At 35.2% G+C, this 23,630-nt stretch overlaps 1 protein-coding gene across 2 annotated transcripts; it reads left to right on the top strand.

Moving 5' to 3' along the window:
• Positions 1-3,123: 3,123 nt before the first annotated feature.
• On the top strand, positions 3,124-12,342 carry hexb (hexosaminidase B (beta polypeptide)). Of its 2 annotated transcripts, none has more exons than XM_039780685.1 (14): positions 3,124-3,445; positions 3,607-3,758; positions 4,842-4,907; positions 5,615-5,661; positions 5,778-5,888; positions 5,982-6,083; positions 7,326-7,458; positions 7,617-7,797; positions 7,899-7,985; positions 8,078-8,150; positions 9,607-9,787; positions 10,208-10,298; positions 10,407-10,511; positions 12,000-12,342. In XM_039780685.1, the coding sequence occupies exons 1-14, from the start codon at positions 3,183-3,185 to the stop codon at positions 12,061-12,063; spliced, it is 1,656 nt and encodes a 551-aa protein (XP_039636619.1). In that variant the 5' UTR covers positions 3,124-3,182; the 3' UTR covers positions 12,064-12,342. The 2 variants fall into 2 exon arrangements, with proteins under 2 accessions (XP_039636619.1, XP_039636620.1); XM_039780686.1 differs by lacking the exon at positions 9,607-9,787 and adding an exon at positions 8,778-8,952 and having other exon boundaries at positions 3,126-3,445.
• Positions 12,343-23,630: the final 11,288 nt, after the last annotated feature.

Below are 23,630 nucleotides of genomic sequence, written 5' to 3'. Positions count from 1 at the left end.
AACTGAGGGAATAATTAGTTTCATTATAAACCCTTGTGTCTGATTGACATTGGCTTAACTTCCCCATTGTTCGGGCTCACAGAATCAACTGCTCTATGTGTAAAACAATATATTTTTTCATATATTTTTCTTTTCTTCTGACCGTATTACAGTTTTTTACAATTGTTTACACACTAAAATGAAAATTTCCACACAATTTGCAAAATCCTACTCCAATGAGCAAAACACCTCCACAGATTTGCACAACATTACACACAATGTCTGCTTCATCCTTTTTGCAAAACATTACACACAGTGATTTGTAAAACTCTACACACATTTTCACACCTTAGACACAGATAAGGATTGTGAGGTTACTTCCTTGTCATTACAAAGCCCCGGATTGCCAATGACCACACTAATGAATGAATTGGATAAACACATCCACCAGGTGTGGAAGCACACATGTACTAATTTGAAAACGCAGCACTCAGGTGTGCTATAAAAGGCAGCAGGTGAGTTCACCTGTCTTCAACAAAAATGGAAGAAGCTAGAAGAAGAAGAATTAGAGTGAAAATGAGAGGGAGAGCTCAAAGAGGAGATGAAGGAGGTAGAGGAAGAGGAGAAGAAGGACTTGCAGCCTGTGATGTGGATGAAATCTTATAGACTGATCCAGCCAGACGGAGAGATGATGAATAGTTACAGTATTCTTCTTGCTTTTACAGTAGTTTTTCTTCAGAGTCAAAGTGTATGTACTTCATGCAGTAATTTTTATTTGTCTACAGATTTTATTTGTTTCATTGATTTCATTGTTGGTTGATTACTGTAACTGATTATGGTAAGAAATACTGTAAGTATTGAAATAAATACTTGAAATATTCAGTCTGCAGCATCAGTGTTGTGCAGTGCTTGGTAAGTTTATAGTAGGCCTATTTGTGTACATTCTCCCTATATCTCAAACTAATCATGAAGAATGTTGTGGTTTTGTCACTATTTATTTTGTCATCTAAATTATCCCTTACATAACAATGTCTGGCCAAAAATCTAGCACATGCTATTTCTTAAAATTATTATTTTTTTTACAAATGTGTTTTTTATTTATCACAGCAGTGTGAAACTGGCTGCAATAGTCTGATCATTGAGGACTGTGTTGGTTAAATGAAAACTAATAGCATTTTCATAAATATGCTTATGTTTTGACTGAAGTGTGTCATTTTGCAAACAATCTAGGAATTATGCAAATTGAGTGTGGTGTTTGGATAATTGTGTATATATTTTGAAAAAAAGAAACCAGGTTTTCAAAATAGCGTGTAAACAATTGAAAAAAACTGTAAAACCCTCTCTTTGCCACATTTTGGGCTTGCACATTTGAGGTGACACAATACAAGAAATGACCAAAAAGTGTTTTATTTCACTAAATAAGGAAATATTTCATGTTGTATGAGCCCATTCTATGCGTGAACAAATATGTTACTTTTGTTTGCCAAAAAGTAATTCACAGATAAAGAAATGTATGGTTTGGTAGTGATGTTACCGATGTTCTAAATCCCCATTTGACCATAACATATCTTTATGGTAAAACATGCTTCATACATGACACAAAAGACACCTTGTGGACAAAATATATATATATTATTGACACAGTATGAACAGAAATATGATGGGGCATTTGTTAGATTAAGAGTACTTCAGAAGACCACACCTTTTTATTGCATTAAGATATTTCTACTTTATGTAAGATGATTGATTTATTTTATTTTGAACATGTAAAGAACAGAACAGCAGACAAGAAATAAAAACAAAACAAATCAATAACAGCCAATAACAAGACAATAAATTAATAATAATAACAACTTGTGAACACTCGACCATCTGTTTACATATCCGAAAGGGAGTGGGAAGAAGTATACATTTATTTAATCCCACCCCGTGTGTACCAAATGTGAATGTGAACTCCCTCCCTCATACCCAAAATCAATTTCAAATTTACATCAATTATTTACAAAAAAAGAGGAACCTAAACGAGGAAAGAAAACATTTCATAAACTCAAAACAAAAAACAATAACTTAAGAAAAAAACAATAATGACAATTCTAATAATGAAACTGGAGTTTGAAGTATTGTTTCAGCTTTAATTTATCTCATGATTTTGTTTATTCTATCTTGTGGGGAGAATGTCAAGAATGACTATTTGTTGTAGATTAAGTATAGTGCACGAAATAAACTGTGAGTCACTAAAATGTGTGTAAACACGCTTTACTAAAGTAAAGGTTCAGGTTTACTCTAGTAATACAAATGTAATGTACAAATGTAGTTTAGTTCCTCCTCTGGTGAAAAGTCAGTCGAGATACAGGCAGATATCCCAAACTGAAACCTTTTGGACTCGCCGATGTACCATATGTTTTGTATGACTCTCTGGTGTATCCTGTCCTGAGATTTAACTGTGAACCACACACCACTCTACACACTCAGAAGCAGGTCGAGCACAGTTATACTGCTGAAGTAGTGTTGAAGCATGTTGCTGCAGCCCTAATGGAAACCAAGTTTCCCAATGGTCATGGTGTTTTTATTATTTATTATTTCTAGGAAATCTGAAGATACAACTTTTAAACTTGCTTTCTCCTAGAGTGTCTTAAAGTGTTTATCCACCACATATTTTACCATGTCTTTTTAAATTTCAAATGCATCCTTCCTACTTTTTATTTTAATTTGTTAAACAGAATTGTTTGTGGTTTGTGTTGCATGTGTTGTGCAGTAGAACGTTTAGCCTACTTACTTATTTCCAGCAGATAACATCAAGATAAAACACATTTTGGCAATATGATCAAATAGGCTAACTTAGTTGTGACAGTAGCTAGTAATAGTGTATGGCCCGTACATCAATCAAATGTCAATAAAGGTCTACATATAGCTAACTTAAGATGTATTGTTTTCTGTTGCATTGCCTTCTTTTGCACTTCACATTTAACTTCATGTGTTTAAGGAAGGAAATTATTACATTTTTCTAAGCAGTAGGGGGGTTGTGCTCTTAATATATATGTCAATGGTTGTGCTCGGTTGTGGTTCCTCTTTAAATCTTTACACAGCATAGACTTCCGCATGTGATGCCCCGCCCAGCTCCCTCCCTCCCTCCCTCCCTCCACATTATGCTGCTTGCTGGTCGGTCGCTAGTCTTGTGACTCTACCGTTTGTCTGCTACCAACATGATCACTGCTCTGAAGTTAACGCTATTGTTGCTGGCTCTTGCCTTTTCCCAGGGGCTGCAGTACAACTACATCGATGAATTGGACGAAGAAGCCGGGACTGTGCGCGCTGTTCAGTCTTCACAATATGTCTCTTTGTGGCCGCTGCCGCAGAAAGTGAAAATCTCAGACATTTCATTCAAGTTAACCAGCTTTAACATAGTTGACGCCAAGGAGTCATCCGCCGGGCCGAGCTGCAGCCTCCTGCAGAATGCTTACAGAAGGTAAGAAGCTCTATTTTATGTAATTGGTTTGTTTGCTTTTTTGAGCTCTTGTTTTCTGTTTCTTTTTCTGTTTGTTATGAGGAAATACAGCGCCGTGCTGCGTTCAGGGACCCCACACCTACATGACAACCAAGCCTTCCCTTCTCTGCCTCTCTCGACAGGTATTATGAGTACATGTTTGGCAGCGCTAAAAGGCAGGGGCCGAGAAAAAGCAGGCGAACAGGCCCCTCTGAGCTGACAGAGCTGCAGGTGTGGATCACATCACCTGACTCTGAATGTGACGGTTACCCCAGTGTGACTTCTGACGAGTCATGTGAGTCTCTTCTCTTCCTTATTGATGTCACATAATCACATAATCACGATATTAACTGTGGTGCTTCTGTGCAGTGGGGGGATGTAACCAAGTACATTTGAGTATCTCCATTTTCTGCTACTTAATACTTCTACTCCACCACATTTTAGAAAGAAAATGGGGTGTTTACATTAATGTGACAGCTAAAGTTACTTTACTAGTTACTTTACAGATTAAGATTTTACAGACATAAATATGATGCCTTGTTAAAGAGTAAACTGCCCAACAGTAGGCTATATAAAGTAGTTAAAATGATCTCTACATGGACTATATTTCTGCATTACAAATACTTTAACTTTTGATACTTTACAATCAGGGTGCAACATTAACTTAGTGGATAAAGTTAAGCGCTGGTGGATGGTGCTATTTTTGTAACCTGTTCACATTTAACTAACAGTACTTAGGCCTACATACTTTAACTAAAATGTGTCATTTAAGTTAAAGTATGTCAATGCTGTTATCTGAAAGCCTCTGCTGATGAATTATAATATGTATCCATTGCTGTTCAAGGTATAACCCTCCCCCAAAAAAGATATAGCCATTACTTTTCAAATGAAGATACATTACAAAAACATATGAAAAGCTTTTAAAATACAGCAGCAGGGTGTAGCTGTGGCCCCTTGTCACATTTCAGATGTCTATGGTTGTTTGCAGTTACACCAAAGAGATATACAGCTGTGTAACCAAATTCCTGTTAAGCAGGAATTGGACCCGTTAACTGATAACACTGGAGATTCAAATTCCCTGAAGGATCAGATAAAACACAAACTACAATCATCATAACATCTGAATACTTTGATATTGACACGTCTATCTGATTCTTCCTACTACATTTTCAACCAGAGAAAGGGCTTATACTCATGACTCACCAGTGGAATTAGAGATTACCTGGATTTTAGAAAATTTGGATTAACAGGTCAGTATAGACCATCTGGTTAAAGCCTCCTTGAGTGTTTAAGACCCTGACTTTAGTACAGTAATAACCACCTGCCAAGCTTTGACAACACTGACATGCAAGTCACATTCAACTGTTTGTTTCCACAGATGAGCTGTCAGTGGATCTGCCATATGCTGTCCTGAAAGCGCCAAAGGTCTGGGGAGCCCTGCATGGTAGGCTTTTTTTGCCCATTATTGCACCATTTCAAAGCAAACAATACTACTCTAATACCACAGCCAGGAGACGCTTAGTGTAGTTCAGCATAAAAACTGGAAACAAGGGGAATCGGCTAGCCTAGCTTTATGCAAAGGTAACTAAATCTGCCTACCAGCACCTCCTAAAGCTCTATAATTAACACATTATATCTTGTTTGTTTAATCGGGTTTTTTTTTGTTTTTATGCTAAACTAAGATAATATCTCCTCTCTGTAGCTTTATAAATAACAGACAGACATGAGAGTGATAGCTAACTCTCAGCAAGAACCCCAAATAAGAGTATTTCCCAAATCTATTTTCTGTCAATCAGATAATTATACTCAGCTCTATTCTGGACCCTCGCAAACACTTGATCACAGATGAAAAATGTTGGTGTAAAGAATGTCTCATGTATTTGTATATGAAATATGTGCAATCAAAAGCTGTTGTGTTGATAAAGTGCTGAGTCTGATGTGACATAACATGTTGTGTGGCAAAACTGGTGTCACTCCAACAACATAAAAGTCCAGTGTGTTTTTGTTACTGTAGAACTTTGCTCCCATACCTAGGGAACGTTATCAAATGACAGTAACCTTTCAATTTTATTGTACCATTAAAAAAAAAAAAAAAACTTCTAAGAACTCAGCATGATTACATACAGTGCGTTTATTTTGCATCATTTTTAGGTTTGGAAACTTTCAGTCAGTTGGTGTATGAAGATGAATATGGAGCGGTAAGTGAAAGACAATATGATTGTATTAAATGTTTGTTTTATTCATAATGAGGATCATGGGGCAACCGTATGTGAGCCAGGATTTAACTCTGATTTTCACTTGGTATCTTTTTCAGAAAAGCATCAATTCAACAGCAATCAGTGACTTCCCTAGATTTGCACATAGAGGCATCTTACTGGACAGCTCTCGGCATTTCCTGCCCCTTAAAGTGATCTTGGCTAATCTGGTGCGTCAGTAAGACCATTTTTATTTATTTATTTCTCATTTCTCATTTTATTTACTGCTTAAATATTATTTTCCTTTTTGTGCGTTCATACAGGAAACGATGGCGATGAACAAATTCAATGTTTTCCACTGGCACATCGTGGATGATCAATCCTTCCCCTACCTGAGCCGAACGTTCCCACAGCTGAGCCAGCAGGTCAGTAAGGTTTTTAGGTTATTGGTAAAGCTGCGGCCCGACACATTAACTGTAATTATGAGCCCATGCCCGATTTAAACCCGACAATTTTTTAATACGTGGGCCGTTTTATAAATGACGTTCTCAACTACAATTCCGAATTGTTTGAACTACAAAAATCTGTTTAGAATTATCTTAATGTATAATGCAACAAGGACGAAGCATGTAAACTGCGTTGTTTGTTTATTCAGAATGGAATGGATCCGAATGAAGAAACGTAAAAAAACCCTAGCTCCCTCAGCCGAATAGTGTTGGTAACAGATCAAGGCAGCAACATAATCAAAGCCCTGGAACCACTTAGGAGACTTTCTTGTCTCGATCACCTAATTAATACTGTCCTTCGCCACGGTCTGCATGCCGACTCACTGGCCGACAAAGCGCCGGATATAGGAAAGACCATATCTGCTGCTAAAGGACTCGTGACATATCTGAAACAATCTGGCCTGGTTGCGCAATTATGGAAGACCGTGCTACAGATGGGGGAGACACGATTTAGCACAGTTTACCTCACACTCAAGTCAGTGCCGGACATATACCCAGAGCTATGGGAGAAGCTGGAGAGGCATAGCTTTCTCCCCACTAGGGGTGGGGGGAAAAAATGGATACAGCATAGTATCGCAATATTTTTCGTGGCAATACTGTATCGATACACAGACGCCAAGTATTGATCTTTTATGTTATATGTTTTGGTCAGTTTGTCTGCTTGACAATCCCATTTTGCAGCAATAAAATTGAAGTGAGATGAACAGACAGAGAAATTTATCTTTTTAGATAAAACAGATGTTGACAAAATTTTCCTTTTGGGGACATCATTTGAAGTTGGGAAGAATTTGAAGTTGGGGAAAAAAGGTAATACATTGCAATATATTGCAGAATATTGCAATATGTTTAAAATCGCAATAATATCGTATCGTGACATAAGTATCGTGATGATATCGTATCGTGAGGCCTCTGGTGATTCCCACCCCTACTCCCCACCCAATTAGGCTAATAAAGTAATGATTTAAAAAAACACAAATGCTTGATCAAGGGCCCGGCCCGAGGATAGTGGCGGGAAATATCGGGCCGCGGGTCAAGTTCGGGCTAGGGCTCGCGGGGAAGAGAATCTAAACAATAGTTATTGGTGGTGAATCTCCGCAAAGACAAGTAAAGTTTTTAATATCATGACGTTGTATTTTTCACAATTCATTAAATTGTTCACAGGGAGCTTACCACCCATACACACACGTGTATACACCCGCTGACGTGAAGATGGTCATTGAGTTTGGCCGCCTGCGAGGCATTCGTGTTATCCCCGAGTTTGACACTCCAGGACACACACAGTCTTGGGGGAAAGGTGAGTTTTGCAAGTGCCATTTTTCTTTTCTTTTTTTTTATGTATTATTTTTACAGAAATTAGATTTTTTTTTTTTTTTTTTTTTTTTTTAAACATAAGCATTCAGCAAGGATATATCTGAAAACAATAAAGCATGACAAATCTACTTTTCCTCTCAGGCCAGAAAGATCTGCTCACACCCTGTTACTCTGGCTCCAAACCCTCCGGCTCCTTCGGACCAGTGAACCCCATCCTGAACACCACGTATGACTTTATGAGCCAGTTCTTCAAGGAGATCAGCACCGTGTTCCCTGACGCCTACGTCCACCTGGGAGGTGATGAGGTGGACTTCACCTGCTGGTGAGACTGTGTACACAATGTGGAAAAACTTCTTCCCAGGGTGAAAGATTGGACAGCGGTTAATATTTTGGCTGCGGTTTCTTTTTCGTTTACCCCTGCAGGAAGTCCAACCCGGACATTCAGAAGTTCATGGATCAGCAAGGCTACGGAGACGACTACAAGAAACTGGAATCATTCTATATCCAAAAGTGTGTTTTACTTGTTCAACAGTAAACTGGCTATCATTGAAACTTCACATTTTAACCTCTAATCCTAATATGTGCCTTTTTTGATCTGATAGACTCTTGGATATCGTCACCACTACCCATAAGGGCTACATAATCTGGCAGGAGGTCTTTGATAATGGTGTGAAGGTAACTAAATACTTTTTTCCATGTTATAGTTAACTCTAACTCTCAAATGCCGGATTTTTATGTACTAACTAGACCCAGAGTTTGGTTTGATAAATGCTTCATCACCATTTATGAGTCTTTTTGTTTTTCATTAAATGAATTATTTGACATTTTGGGAAATAAGCTTATGTGCTTTAATGTTTAAAGTTAGATGAAAAGATAGATACCAGTCTTATGTTCAAACACTAAATATGTCAGCGACAGCCTATTCGCTTATCGCAAAGACCGTAAAATGTAAACAGTGAGTCTATCCACCTACCAGCACCTCTAAAGATGACTGTTCCACACTTCAGTTTTTATATAGATATGATATAGCCTGTTAAGTAGTGAGTTTTAGAGGTGCTGGTAGGTGGATTTTGTTCCCTTTGGAAAGTTTTCCCCTGTTTCCTGTCTATAGGCTAAGCTAATTAGCTTCTCATAGAATTTGGCATACAGACATGAGAGTGGTATCAATCTTCTCATCTAACTCCTAGATAGAAAGCACATAAACGCATTTTCCAAAAAATGTCAAACTATTCCTTTAAACAAAACCAACTCCTCAAGTAGTAACTAACCTAAGTGCAGTAGCTTGGTCTGTAACTATTCCAGTTGAAGCCAGACACCGTAGTACATGTGTGGATCGGCGGCGGGGCGAATGTGGAGATGGGCAAGGTCACGGCTGCAGGGTACACCACCATCCTCTCCGCCCCATGGTACCTAGATTACATTAGCTACGCACAGGACTGGCAGAAGTACTACAAGGTTGAGCCGCTCGACTTCGACGGTCAGTTTTTCTTTATAAAAACAGCGTCTGATATGGAATCATTTTCATTTGGTAGAGGAAAACTCTGATTTGGGCCTGCTTATTGAGTCAAACGGGAATTTTGGCTTTTGTTCAACAGGCTTACGCTTGAAAACTGCACAGTTGTGACAAGGGGTGAGTGCCAGGCAGACATGAAGTGAAGATGGGGCTTTGTTGTTGGTGGTTTCACGTGTTTCTTTCATGGGTTGATGTAGTTCCCCACTGTGGAGGACCAAACCTGGTTTATTTGATACAATGACCAATAAACTAAATACTAGTAAATGAGTAAACAGTGTGGCATGGTGAGATGGTACACACCCTTCTTTGGTGTCCTGGGTTCAAATTCCCCAGCCAGGGAAATAGAAGTCTGGTTTGGTCCTCCATAAACCTGGACCAAGACGAGAGTGGACCGAACCTCTGATTTCCAGACACAAAAATATTACCATGCAGATTATGTGATATAATGCTCTGCACACAGTTAAAATGGAATATAAGCATAAGTAAAAACACAAGAGACAAATGTCTTCAATGGACTTGAAGTAATCGAAGGCTTGGACATTTTCGTCTTCGATCCCCCCCCCATTTTTCTTCTTTCTCTTGCTAATACTGATACTTTTATGTATGTGTGCTGTGTAGCTGAAACCAGACACACTTATCCACGTTTGGAAAGGAAACCAGGAGCAATACCAGAGTGAGATGGCAAATGTTACATCAGCAGGGTACCAGACCCTGCTGTCCACTCCCTGGTACCTAAACCGTATCTCCTACGGCCAGGACTGGCGTGGCCATTACAAGGCCGACCCACAGGATTTCAATGGTTCGTGTCTGCATGATTGATTTATTTATCTTTTCCCCCTCCTCTTGACGGCGGGTAATTTGCTGTTTATGCACTGTTGCTCTTTTTCAGTATTCACATACTGGTTATAGGACTTTGCCTCGCTCATATTATTCTGTTTTATTGTTCTGACTCAGATTTTAGTAGAGCATTGCTTGACTCTTGACATATATCTGAAATGTCGTTAAAGTTGTTTGTCACTCCTGTGCAAATATGTGTAAGCCTGTTGAATGAACAGAGGGAAATTATCTTAATATTTTGCTATCAGAGGTGACAAAATCACAGTATAATTGTAATTCAGTTGATCAGTCAAAATGTATCACTCTAGTCCAGTGGAGTTGTAGATTCCCTGGATGTTGCTTGGGCTGCTATCTCATTGTATATTCAATTTTTTTTAAATAGGAACTGAAGAGCAAAAGAAGCTTGTGATTGGTGGAGAAGCCTGTTTGTGGGGGGAGTATGTGGATGCAACCAACCTGACACCCAGACTCTGGTATGTTATTCTGTAATAAACTCTTCGTCAGACAATGATTTTTATTTTGAACCGTGACACATCCCGTAACTGATTTTGTTTCGGTTACTTGTCTTCGGTCGCTCCCAGGCCCCGTGCCAGTGCTGTGGCAGAGCGACTGTGGAGTGCCAAAGATGTGACGGACATTAGTGACGCTTTTAACAGACTGTCTGTGCACCGTTGTCGCATGGTGGAGTAAGTATCTAGAGTCTTTATATCTCATTATCTCAGGTTTATCTTCTCTCACTTATCTACATATTTTATGACTTACTTACTGAGTTCTTCTGACATACTATACTATGACATTTTGTATGACAAGACAATACTATGGCTTTTTACTACATACTATACTTTAACTTTTTATGACATACTATGAATTTCTATTTCAATTTATGGCATGCTATACTAGGACTAGCTACTTTGAAGAAACATCAGCTTAGATTCTGTCATATCATCAGTTCTTTCAAAGAGGATTCCAGTAGGCATGTCTTTTAGGAACATTGCCTGAGCTCTGTCGTGGGTGATCCAATTGATTAAAGGTCCCATGGCATGAAAATTTCACGTTATGAGGTTTTTTAACATTAATATGCGGTCCCCCAGCCTGCCTATGGTCCCCCAGTGGCTAGAAATGGTGATAGGTGTAAACCGAGCCCTGGGTATCCTGCTCTGACTTTGAGAAAATGAAAGCTCAGATGGGCCGATCTGGAATCTTCTCCTTATGATGTCATAAGGAGCAAGGTTACCTCCCCTTTCTCTGCTTTGCCCCCCCCCAGAGAATTTGGCCCACCCATGAGAGAGAGACATCATGGCTTTCAAACAAGCAAAGTGGCAGTTGGTCAAGGCCACACCCCCAGTCTCCACCTTGCCTCCCCCCCCCCCTCTCAGAAATGGCACATCCTAAGGAAAGCTCATTGTGGCACTGGCTCTAGTGGCTGTAATTCTGCACCAAGGCTGGATTTGGGGAAAGAGACTTCAGATACAGTATTAGGGGACCACTAAGGTCTATATAAAAGAGACTTCAGATACAGTATTAGGGGACCACTAAGGTCTATATAAAAGAGACTTCGATACAGTATTAGGGGACCACTAAGGTGTATATAAAAGAGACTTCAGATACAGTATTAGGGGACCACTAAGATCTATATAAAAGAGACTTCAGATACAGTATTAGGGGACCACTAAGGCCTATATAAAAGAGACTTTAGATACAGTATTAGGGGACCTCTAAGGTCTATATAAAAGAGACTTTAGATACAGTATTAGGGGACCACTAAGGTCTATATAAAAGCATCCAAAGAGCACCATGAGACCTTTTAAATAATCTGACCTGCAGCAGTCTGGCAGAGAGCGTCAAGTAAAGAAAATCCAGTTCAAATAGGCCCACAGGGGTTTAAATGTAGTGGAAATCTTTTTCCTTATGTCATGTTTTGACATTTTGTGACAAAAATGTCAAAAGTTATAGTATGCAATAAAAAACTAATAAATGTTTAAAAAATGGTTATCACATCCACAGGAGTATTTGTGGATTTCTATTACATATATTTTGATTAAAAAATATTTGTATGTACATCCGAAATACATTTGTGAATCCTTCTGTGGGAATCCAACAGACACACTCCTGTTAAAGGCTACTAATTTAATATGAAACCTATTAATCATCTGAACTATCTTTTCCTATCTAAGGCGTGGGATCCCAGCTGAGCCGCTGTTTTCCAGCTACTGTCCCCGCGAGTACAAAGGTATCTGAAAACAACTGAAAAGTGCCGGCCATGGGAATCGAAAAGGGAAGCAAATCCCATATACAAACAATTCCTTGCTTGTATTTTAAACTGAGAAATCAAATGCTATATTGCCTTTTGTAGAGATGTCACTGGACTGATGTTCTGAGACACATCATTCTTTTTAAATCTGCTCTACAGAACTCTTGATCACATCTAATGTCACAAACCAATCTTGAATTTATAATGCACTCGTTTTTTTATGAATGTTTGTACAATTGACTGTGAATAAAATGTTAATAAGTTTTCTCTGTAGTCTGGTGTTTATTTGAAACAAAGCATGCTAAACTTAACTGCATACTGTACTATGACTTTCTTCAACATACTATTGTGTTACTGTTGTGTGACTTGTTTCGACATACTATATTACGACTTTTTGTGCTTATTTTCGACATAGTATATTGTGTTGTTTTTAGCATAATATACTACAAGCTTTTTCAACTTTTTGTGACTTTTTTCGACATACTATGCTATTACTTTTGTCTATATACTATACCATGACTTTTTTTTTTACATACTATAATATAACTTTTGCGACATACTATACTATGACTTTATTATGACTTTTTTTCTACATACTATAATATAACGTTTGCGACATACTATACTAGGACTTTTTTTGACATACTATACTATGATTTCTTTTCGACATGCTATACTATGACTTGTTTTACTTTTCGACATACTATACTACAACTTTTAATGACTATTTTCGACATACTATGATGTTTTTGTGATTTTTCTTTTTTCAACATACTATACTACGACTTTCTTTAGCATAATATACTTTTTCCGACTTATACGCTTTTCCGACATACTATGCTAGGACTTTTTTTGACTTTTTTTTCAACGTACCATTCTATGACTTTTTCTGACTTACTATAATACTTTTTTCGACATACTATACTATGACTTTTTATTTATTTTCAACATACTGTACTATGACTTTTTTCGACATACTATACTATGACTTCCTTCGACATGCTATACTATGACTTTATTCAACATGCTATACTATGACTTTTTTGACTTTTATCGACATACTATACTATGACTTTTTCAAAAATATATTATGGCTTTTTTCGACATACTATACTATGAATTTATTTCAGCGTTCTATACTAAGCCTTTTTTTACTCTTTTTTTCATACTATACTATGACTTTTAATGACTTTTTCGACATACTATACTATGATTTTTGTCGACATGCTATACTATTACTTTTTTCTAAATGCTATACTATGGCTTTTCATGACGTTTTCGACATACTATACTATGACTTTTTTGTTACTCTTTTGACATGCTATATTAGGACTTTCTTTGATATGCTATACTATGCCTTTTTTTACTCTTTTCGACATACTATACTGTGACTTTTTATAACTTTTTTCGACACGTTTTTGTGACTTTTTGACAGACTTTACTGTCTTTTTATGTGACTTTTTTAACATACTATAAAAAAATCGACATACTATACTATGACTTTTTATGACTTTTTTTCTAAATGCTATCCTATGACTTTATTTTTTTCGACATACTATACTATGTTTTTTAATGACTTCTTTTGACATACTATACTATAACTCATTTCGACATACTATACAATGACTTTTGGTAACTTTTTTCGACATACTATACTATGACGTTTTTGTGACTTTTTTCGACATACTATACCATGACTTTTTAGGAATTTTTTCGAAATGCTATACTAAGACTCATTTCGACATCCTATACTATGACTTTTGGTAACTTTTTCGACATTCTATACTATGAAGTTTATGTGACTTTTTTAGCATACTATGCTATACAGTTTTTGCGACATACTGTACTATGACTTGTTTTTACTTTTTTCGGCTTACTATACTTATACCTTTTATGACTTTTTTCAACATATTATACTATGACTTTTTTTCGGCATACTATACTATTGTTTTTTTTTACTTTTTTCGACATACTATACTATGACTTATCAACATAGTATACTGTCTTTTTTATCATAATAAACTCTGAGCTTTTTCGACATACTATTCTATGAGTTTTTTTGTGACTTTTTTTCGACATGACTTTTTTGTGACTTTTTTAGCATACTATACTATGACTTTTTTCGGCATACTATAATAGTATAGTATGCGAAAAGTCATAGTATAATGTCGAAAAAGCTCAAGTTTATGATAAAAGACAGTATACTAAGTTGATAAGTAATATTATGTCAAACTAATAGTATGCGAAATCGCATATGATGCAGTATAAAAGGTATAAGTATTATATAAATACTATTACTTTTCATGACTTTTTTCGACAAACTATACTATGACTTTTTTCGACAAACTATACTATGACTTTTTTCGACATACTATACTATGACTTTTTTAAACTTTTGTAGGCATATTATACTATGACGTTTTTATGGCTTATTTCGAAATGCTATACTATGACTTGTTTTGACTTTTTTCGACGTACTATACTATTGACATTTTTGTGACTTTTTTCAACATACTATACTATGACTTTTTTTGACATATTATACCATGACATTTTTATGATTTTTTTCGAAATGCTATACTATGACTTGTTTTGACTTTTTTCGACATACTATACAATTACTTTTGGTAACTTTTTTCGACATACTACACTATGACGTTTTTGTGACTTTTTCGACATTCTGTACTATTTCATTTCATTTCATTTCATACTATGACCTTTCTGTGACTTTTTTAGCATACTATGCTATACAGTTTTTGCGACATATTATACTATGCCTTTTTTGACTCTTTTCGACATACTATACTTAGACTTTTTTCAACATACTATACTATGACTTTTTTTCAACATACTATACTATGACTTTTTATGACTTTTTTCAACAAACTATACTATGACTTTTTTCGACATACTATACTATGACTTTTTTTCAACATACTATACTATGACTTTTTTAAAACTTTTGTAGCCATATTATACTATGACATTTTCATGACTTTTTTCGACAAACTATACTATGACTTTTTCGACATGCTTTACTATGACTTTTTTATGACTTTTTTCAACATACTATACCATGACTTTTTCATGAATTTTTTCGAAATGCTATACTATGACTTGTTTTGACTTTTTTCGACATACTATACTATGACTCATTTCGACATACTATACAATGACTTTTGGTAACTTTTTTCGACATACTATACTATAACGTTTTTGTGACTTTTTTCGACATACTATACCATGACTTTTTAGGAATTTTTTCGAAATGCTATACTATGACTCATTTCGACATACTATACTATGACTTTTGGTAACTTTAATCGACATACTATACTATGACTTTTGGTAACTTGAGTTTTTGTGAGTTTTTCGACATTCTATACTATGAAGTTTATGTGACTTTTTTAGCATCATATGCTATACAGTTTTTGCGACATACTGTACTATGACTTGTTTTGACTTTTTTCGGCTTACTATACTTATACCTTTTATGACTTTTTTCAACATACTATACTATGACTTTTTTTCGGCATACTATACTATTGTTTTTTTTAACTTTTTTCAACATACTATACTATGACTTTTTTCGGCATACTATACTATTGTTTTTTTTTACTTTTTTCAACATACTATACTATGACTTTTTTTCGGCATACTATACTATTGCAGGGCTTGACATTAACTTTTTGGGGCACTTGTCCTTGCATAAAAGTCACTTGTCTGGGTAAAGATTCATCATTTTATAAAAAAATTGTGTTTTGCTAATGCGGAATTTGAACAAACCGTTGAAAGCATCCAAACACTATCAACATTAATACAATTCTGTTGAAACAGTAGAAACAAACGCGTGCCCCCAACAATAGATTTCCCCCTTCAACAAAAAAAAAAAGGATCTCCAGACTCCATAATACAAAGTAATATGTTGCCGCGCCCGGTGTGCAGAAGTTAATATATTGAGATTCTAAGTCAGTATTTTAAAGTTTGTCATTACTTTCAGATTCCTAGTCAATATTCTAAGTTACTTAGTCAATATATTGAGATACTAAGTCGATACTTTGAGATATTGAGTCAATATATTGAGATTGTAAGTCAATATTTTAAATGTTCTTATTGGTTTGAGATTCTTTGTCAATATTCTGAGTTACTAAGTCAATATATTGAGATACTAAGTCAATATTTTGAGATAAGTCAATATATTTAGATACTAAGTCAATATTTTGAGATAAATCAATATATTGAGATACTGAACAATATAGTGAGATATTAAGTCAATATTGAGATACTAAGTCAATATTTTGAGATAAATTAATATATTGAGATACTAAGCCAATATATTGAGATTTTAAGTCAATATTTGACAGTTTCTCATTACTTTGAGATTCTTAGTTTATATTCTGAGATACTAAGTCAATATTTTGACCAGAGGTAGTGGTGACTTGAACTTCTACTATATCTAAAATAATTTTGTAGACATACAATGGATTTTGCCACTAAATGTTGGTGTTAACTTTTTTATACAATTTCACAAATTTCTACCCGCAGAGGGCTGATTTCCGAAAGGATCCTTTTAAAAGGTGTAGCTACTTTACAGTTGATTATTACCTGATATTTAATCTGCATATATTATTATTATTTTTTCAAAAAGGAAGCAAAAAACCGACATTATAGAACGGCTTGTTTATTGCTAAGGCAAAATTAAATGATTTATTAAAAATGTAACAACAATAACAACCACTGGATAGGAAAAGGGTATTTAACCAACTTATAAACAACAACTTTAAATGCAGCACAACACTGGCGGGGCGTAATTTAAAGTGAACGTAACATCTGTGTTTTTCCGACAACAGCAGCGGCACACTGTCATATGTTCCTCTCCAGTGAAATACAGACAGACACACTTTTACACCGTTTAGCTGTCAGAATTTTAACTGTTTACTCCAGCTGCTAGCTAACGATAGGCTAACGTTACTTGCTGTTGAGTGTAGTGTTAACCTAGCGTAACATGCGGCGATGTTTAGGTTGCCTCTAACGTCCGTTTTCGAGCATCCGAAGAAGCGCAGGCATTTCAGTGGCACCGTTTGCGCAATTCGGTCCGGTAGATAACGGTCGGTATAGCACCGGTGCCGGTTTAGCACCGGGTTCCTCCTTTTCTGTCAATGATGTGGCGAGGAGGTAACGTTAAAGCAAGGAGTTAGCAAGCCAACGTTAGCTAACTAACACCGGCAGCCTGGTTCACCGTGCTTGCATGCTGCATTGCTTCCAGAGAACGAGCTGAACAGGGGCTGTTAACGTTAGCGGTCCGCTGACCGGTATTGCGCGGGGAAAGAAATTATCGTTTCAAATCTGTAACATAGACGTAATGAGTGGCACATGACGTGAACTAACATGGCATTTTAGTTTGTTTGAGTTTTAACTTGTCCAGTGGGACAAGTAAATTTCTCTTCCACTTGCCCTACAAAAATCCACTTGTCCCGGACAAGCGGACACGCCTTTAATGTCGGGCCCTGGACTATTGTTTTTTTTTTACTTTTTTCAACATACTATACTATGACTTATCAACATAGTATACTGTCTTTTTATCCTAATACACTCTGAGCTTTTTTGACATACTATTCTATGAGTTTTTTGTGACTTTTTCGACATACTATACTATGACTTTTTATGACTTTTTTCGACAAACTATACTATGACTTTTTTTCAACATACTATACTATGACTTTTTAAAACTTTTGTAGCCATATTATACTATGACATTTTCATGACTTTTTTCGGCAAACTATACTATGACTTTTTCCGGGACGTGCTTTACTATGACTTTTTATGATCTTTTTAACATACTATACCATGACTTTTCATGAATTTTTCAAACGCTATACTATGACTTTGTTTTGACTTTTTTCGACATACTATACTATGACTCATTTCGCACATACTATACAATGACTTTTGTAACTTTTTTCGACATAATATATACTATAACTCATTTCGACATAATTATACAATGACTTTTGGTAAACTTTTTCACATACTATACTATAACGTTTTTGCGACTTTTTTGACATACTATACCATGACTTTTTTTAGGAATTTTTTTCGAAATGCTATACTATGACTCATTTCGACACACTTATACTAGAACTTTTGGTAACTTTAAACTCGAATACTATACTATGACTTTGGTAACTTGAGTTTTTGTGAGTTTTTCGACATTCTATACCATGAAGTTTATGTGACTTTTTTAGCATCATATGCTATACAGTTTTTGCGACATACTGTACTATGACTTGTTTTGACTTTTTTCAACATACTATACTATGACTTTTTTTCGGCATACTATACTATTGTTTTTTTTAACTTTTTTCAACATACTATACTATGACTTTTTTTCGGCATACTATACTATTGTTTTTTTTTTTTCTTTTTCAACATACTATACTATGACTTTTTTTCGGCATACTATATTTTTTTTTTTTTTTTTTTCGACATACTATACTATGACTTATCAACATAGTATACTGTCTTTTTTATCATAATAAACTCTGAGCTTTTTTTTTGATATACTATTCTATGACTTTTTTGTGACTTTTTCGACATACTTATAATATGACTTTTTTTGTGACTTTTTAGCATACTATACTATGACTTTTTTTTGGACATACTATACTATGACTTTTTTAAACTTTTTGTAGCCATATTATACTATGACGTTTTTTTGACTTATTTCGAAATGCTATGCTATGACTTTTTTGACTTGTTTTGACTTTTTTCGGTCGTACTATACTATTGACATTTTTGTGACTTTTTCCAACAAACTATACTATGACTTTTTCGCATACTATACTATGACTTTTTTGACATACTATACTATGACTTTTTTAAACTTTTGTAGCCATATTATACTATGACGTTTTTGGACTTATTTCAAATGCTATACTATGACTTGTTTGACTTGTTTTGACTTTTTTCGACGTACTATACTATTGACATTTTTGTGACTTTTTTCAACATACTATACTATGACTTTTTTTGACATACTATACCATGACATTTTTAAGATTTTTTTCGAAATGCTATACTATGACTTTTTCATGACTTTTTTCGACAAACTATACTATGACTTTTTCGACATGCTTTACTATGACTTTTTTAGACTTTTTTCAACATACTATACCATGACTTTTTCATGATTTTTTTCTAAATGCTATACTATGGCTTTTCATGACGTTTTCGACATACTATACTATGACTTTTTTGTTACTCTTTTGACATGCTATATTAGGACTTTCTTTGATATGCTATACTATGCCTTTTTTTACTCTTTTCGACATACTATACTGTGACTTTTTATAACTTTTTTCGACACGTTTTTGTGACTTTTTGACAGACTTTACTGTCTTTTTATGTGACTTTTTTAACATACTATAAAAAAATCGACATACTATACTATGACTTTTTATGACTTTTTTTCTAAATGCTATCCTATGACTTTTTATTTTTTTCGACATACTATACTATGACTTTTTTCGACATACTATACTATGTTTTTTAATGACTTCTTTTGACATACTATACTATAACTCATTTCGACATACTATACAATGACTTTTGGTAACTTTTTTCGACATACTATACTATGACGTTTTTGTGACTGTTTTCGACATACTATACCATGGCTTTTTAGGAATTTTTTGAAATGCTATACTATGACTTGTTTTGACTTTTTTCGACATACTATACTATGACTCATTTCGACATACTATACAATGACTTTTGGTAACTTTTTTCGACATACTATACTATGACGTTTTTGTGACTTTTTTCGAAATACTATACCATGGCTTTTTAGGAATTTTCGACATGCTTTACTATGACTTTTTTATGACTTTTTTCAACATACTATACCATGACTTTTTCATGATTTTTTTCTAAATGCTATACTATGGCTTTTCATGATGTTTTCGACATACTATACTATGACTTTTTTTGTTTCTCTTTTGACATGCTATATTAGGACTTTCTTTGATATGCTATACTGTGCCTTTATAACTTTTTTCGACACGTTTTTGTGACTTTTTTGACAGACTATAAAAAAATTCAACGTACTATACTATGACTTTTTTTTCGAAATGCTATACTATGACTTGTTTTTATTTTTTTCGACATACTATACTATGACTTTTTTCGACATACTATACTATGTTTTTTAATGACTTCTTTCGACATACTATACTATGATTTTTGTTGACATATTATACTATGACTTTTTTCGACATACTATACTGTTTTTTTAATGACTTCTTTCGACTTACTATACTATGATTTTTGTCGACATGCTATACTATGACTTTTTTCGACATGCTATACTATCGACATACTCTACTATTAACTTTTTCTGACTTTTTTCGAGATACTATACTATGTTCTTTTTAATGACTTTTTATGTGACTTTTTTAGCATACTATAAGTTTTTTTTTCGACGTACTATACTATGACTTTTTTATGACTTTTTTCAAAATGCTATAATATGACTTGTTTTGGCTTTTTTTTTGACATATACTATGATTTTTGTCGACATACTATACTATGACTTTTTTTGTTACTCTTTTGACATGCTATATTAGGACTTTCTTTGATATGCTATACTATGTCTTTTTTGTGACTTTTTGCGACATGCTATACTGTGACTTTTTATAACTTCTTTCGACACGTTTTTGTGACTTTTTTGACAGCCTTTAAAAAAATTGACGTACTATACTATGACTTTTTTATGACTTTTTCTTCGAAATGCTATACTATGACTTGTTTTACTTTTTTCGACATACTATACTATGACTTTTTTGACATACTATACTATGGTTTTTAATGACTTCTCTCGACATACTATACTATGATTTTTTTCGACATACTCTACTATTAACTTTTTATGACTTTTTTTGAGATACTATACTATATATTTTTTAATGACTTTTTATGTGACTATTTTAGCATACTATAATTTTTTTTCAACGTACTATACTATGACTTTTTTCGAAATGCTTTATGACTTGTTTTGACTTTTTTTTCGACATATACTATGATTTTTGTCGACATGGTATACTATGCCTTTTTTCGACATACTTACTTACTTTTCCACATGCTGCACTTTGACTTTTGCAACATACTATACAATGACTTTTCAACATGCTATACTATGACTTTTTTTCACATGCCGCACTATGCCTTTTTTGACATACCAATCCAATTCAATTTTATTCATAGTATCAAATCATAACAACAGTTATCTCAAGACACTTTACAGATAGAGTAAGTCTAGACCACACTCTATAATTTACAAAGACCCAATAATTCAATTAATTCCCCAAAGAGCAAGCATTTAATGCGACAGTGGCAAGGCAAAACTTCCTTTTAGGGAGAAACCTCAGACAGACCCAGGCTCTTGGTAGGCGGTGTCTGACGGTGCCTGTTGGGGGTGTGATGAACAGTGGTAATAATAGTCACAATAAAGATAATGGAACTATGACTAGAAATAGTAGTTGTAGTAGTTTATGGCGTAGGGCACTGCAGGGCATAGCAGGGCACTGCAGGGCATAGCAGGTCGTAGCAGGGCACTGCAGAGCATAGCAGGGTGTAGCAGGGCATAGCAGGGCACGGAGCAGGACCACGGCAACAGCTGCAGCCATGATTTAGGTGCCACCCTAATTCAAGGAAAACTGCTGGCCGAAAAATAACATAAGGACTATACAATGACTTTTTTCAAAAAGCTATGATTTTTTTTGCGACATACTATACTATGACTTTTTTCGACATACTATACTGTGACTTTCTATGACTTCTTTCAACATACTATACTATGACTTTTTTGTGACTTATTTCGACATACTATACCAGGACTTCTTTCAACATGCTATATTTTGACTATTTTATGAATTTTTATGACATGTTATACTATGACTTTTTTTTACTTTTTTCAACATACTGTACTGTCTTTTTTGCGACATACTAAACTATGACTTTTTTATGCATACTATACTATGGGCCCTATTTTAACGATCTGAAACGCAAGTATGACACGCAAAATGCAAGTAGCTTTGTGGGCGGATATCGGACGCTGTTGCCATTATACCGGTGGATAAATGACTCTTGTGCCCGACGCAAATCTTAAATGGGTTGGTTTGAAGTAGCTAGGTGTGGTTTGGGCGTAACGTGAAAATAATCAATCAGAGCGTCATCTCACATTCCCTTTAAGAGCAGGCTCGCTTGTTCCATGGCGGATTGCTATTATGACGGCGGATTTTCCTGGCGCACACCAGCGGGAGCTGTCCGTGATGCGGCAAAGTAATAAATGCCCGTCTTGGCTGGGTGGCGATGTTGCTGCGGCCTCGGGCGCATCTCCTCAAGTCTGGAGAGGATTGCTGCAGCCATGGAGCGTGGGCCTCCAAACGCACCACCTGCACCTGTTGTGCCCCTTCCTCTTCCCCCCCACTCCATCTCCGTCCACTCGCTCCTCCCGGACCAGATTCCGCCGGAGTGTCCAATCCCACCGTAGTTCAACATCACGTCTCCTTAAGACCTCTAATATTTCCTCATTTATGTCATCAACACATCCATCATTCATGGAAATGTTGTGTAAAACACAACAAGCCACAAAGAATGCTGCAACTTTTTGAGGACTGTACTGTAAAGTGCCTCCTGATCTATCCAAACACCTGAAGCGCATTTTTAGTAATGTTTTTCTTTGTAATTATGTATGGTGTGCAAAAAAGGAATGATACATGCGTCGGTGTACAAAGGCAATTGCGCTGAGTGCAAGATAGGGCCCTATGACTTTTTTCGACATACTAAACTATGACTTTTTTCTGCATACTATACTATGACTTTTTTCAACATACTATACTGACTTTTTTGACATGCTATACTGACTTATTTGACATGCTATACAATAACTTTTTTCGACATGCTATACTATGAATTATTTTTACTTTTTCGGCATGCTATACTATGAATTCCTTTGACTTTTTTGACATACTATACTCTTGACTTTTTTAGGCATACTATACTATGACTTTTTATGACGTTTTCAACGTACTTTTCTATGACTTTTTTCGACATACTATACTCTGACTTTTTATGACTTTTTTTAACATACTATACTATGACTTTTTTCGACATGCTATTTTTTTATGACTTTTTTTGACACGCTATACGACACGTTTTTTTTACCTTTTTGACATACTAGACTATGACTTTTTATGAATTTTTTCGACATACTATATTACGACTTTTTTTAGCATACTAAACTGACTTCTTCAACATACTCTTCTATGACTTTTTTTGACATACTATATAATGACTTTTTTGCGACATACTATACTATGACTTTTTATGATGTTTCGACATACTTTACTATGACTTTTTATGATTTTTTTTGACATACTATACTATGACTTTATACTATGGATTTTTTTGCGACATACCATACTTTGACTTTTTTCAGCATCCTATATTATGACTTTTTTCGACATACTATACTGTGACTTTTTATGACTTTTTT

Source organism: Perca fluviatilis, chromosome 17 (genome assembly GCF_010015445.1).
Source record: "Perca fluviatilis chromosome 17, GENO_Pfluv_1.0, whole genome shotgun sequence".
NCBI classification, from domain to species: Eukaryota; Metazoa; Chordata; class Actinopteri; order Perciformes; family Percidae; genus Perca; species Perca fluviatilis.
The sequence above is the reverse complement of the archived record's forward strand: the minus strand, read 5'-3'. Positions and strand labels throughout refer to the sequence as shown.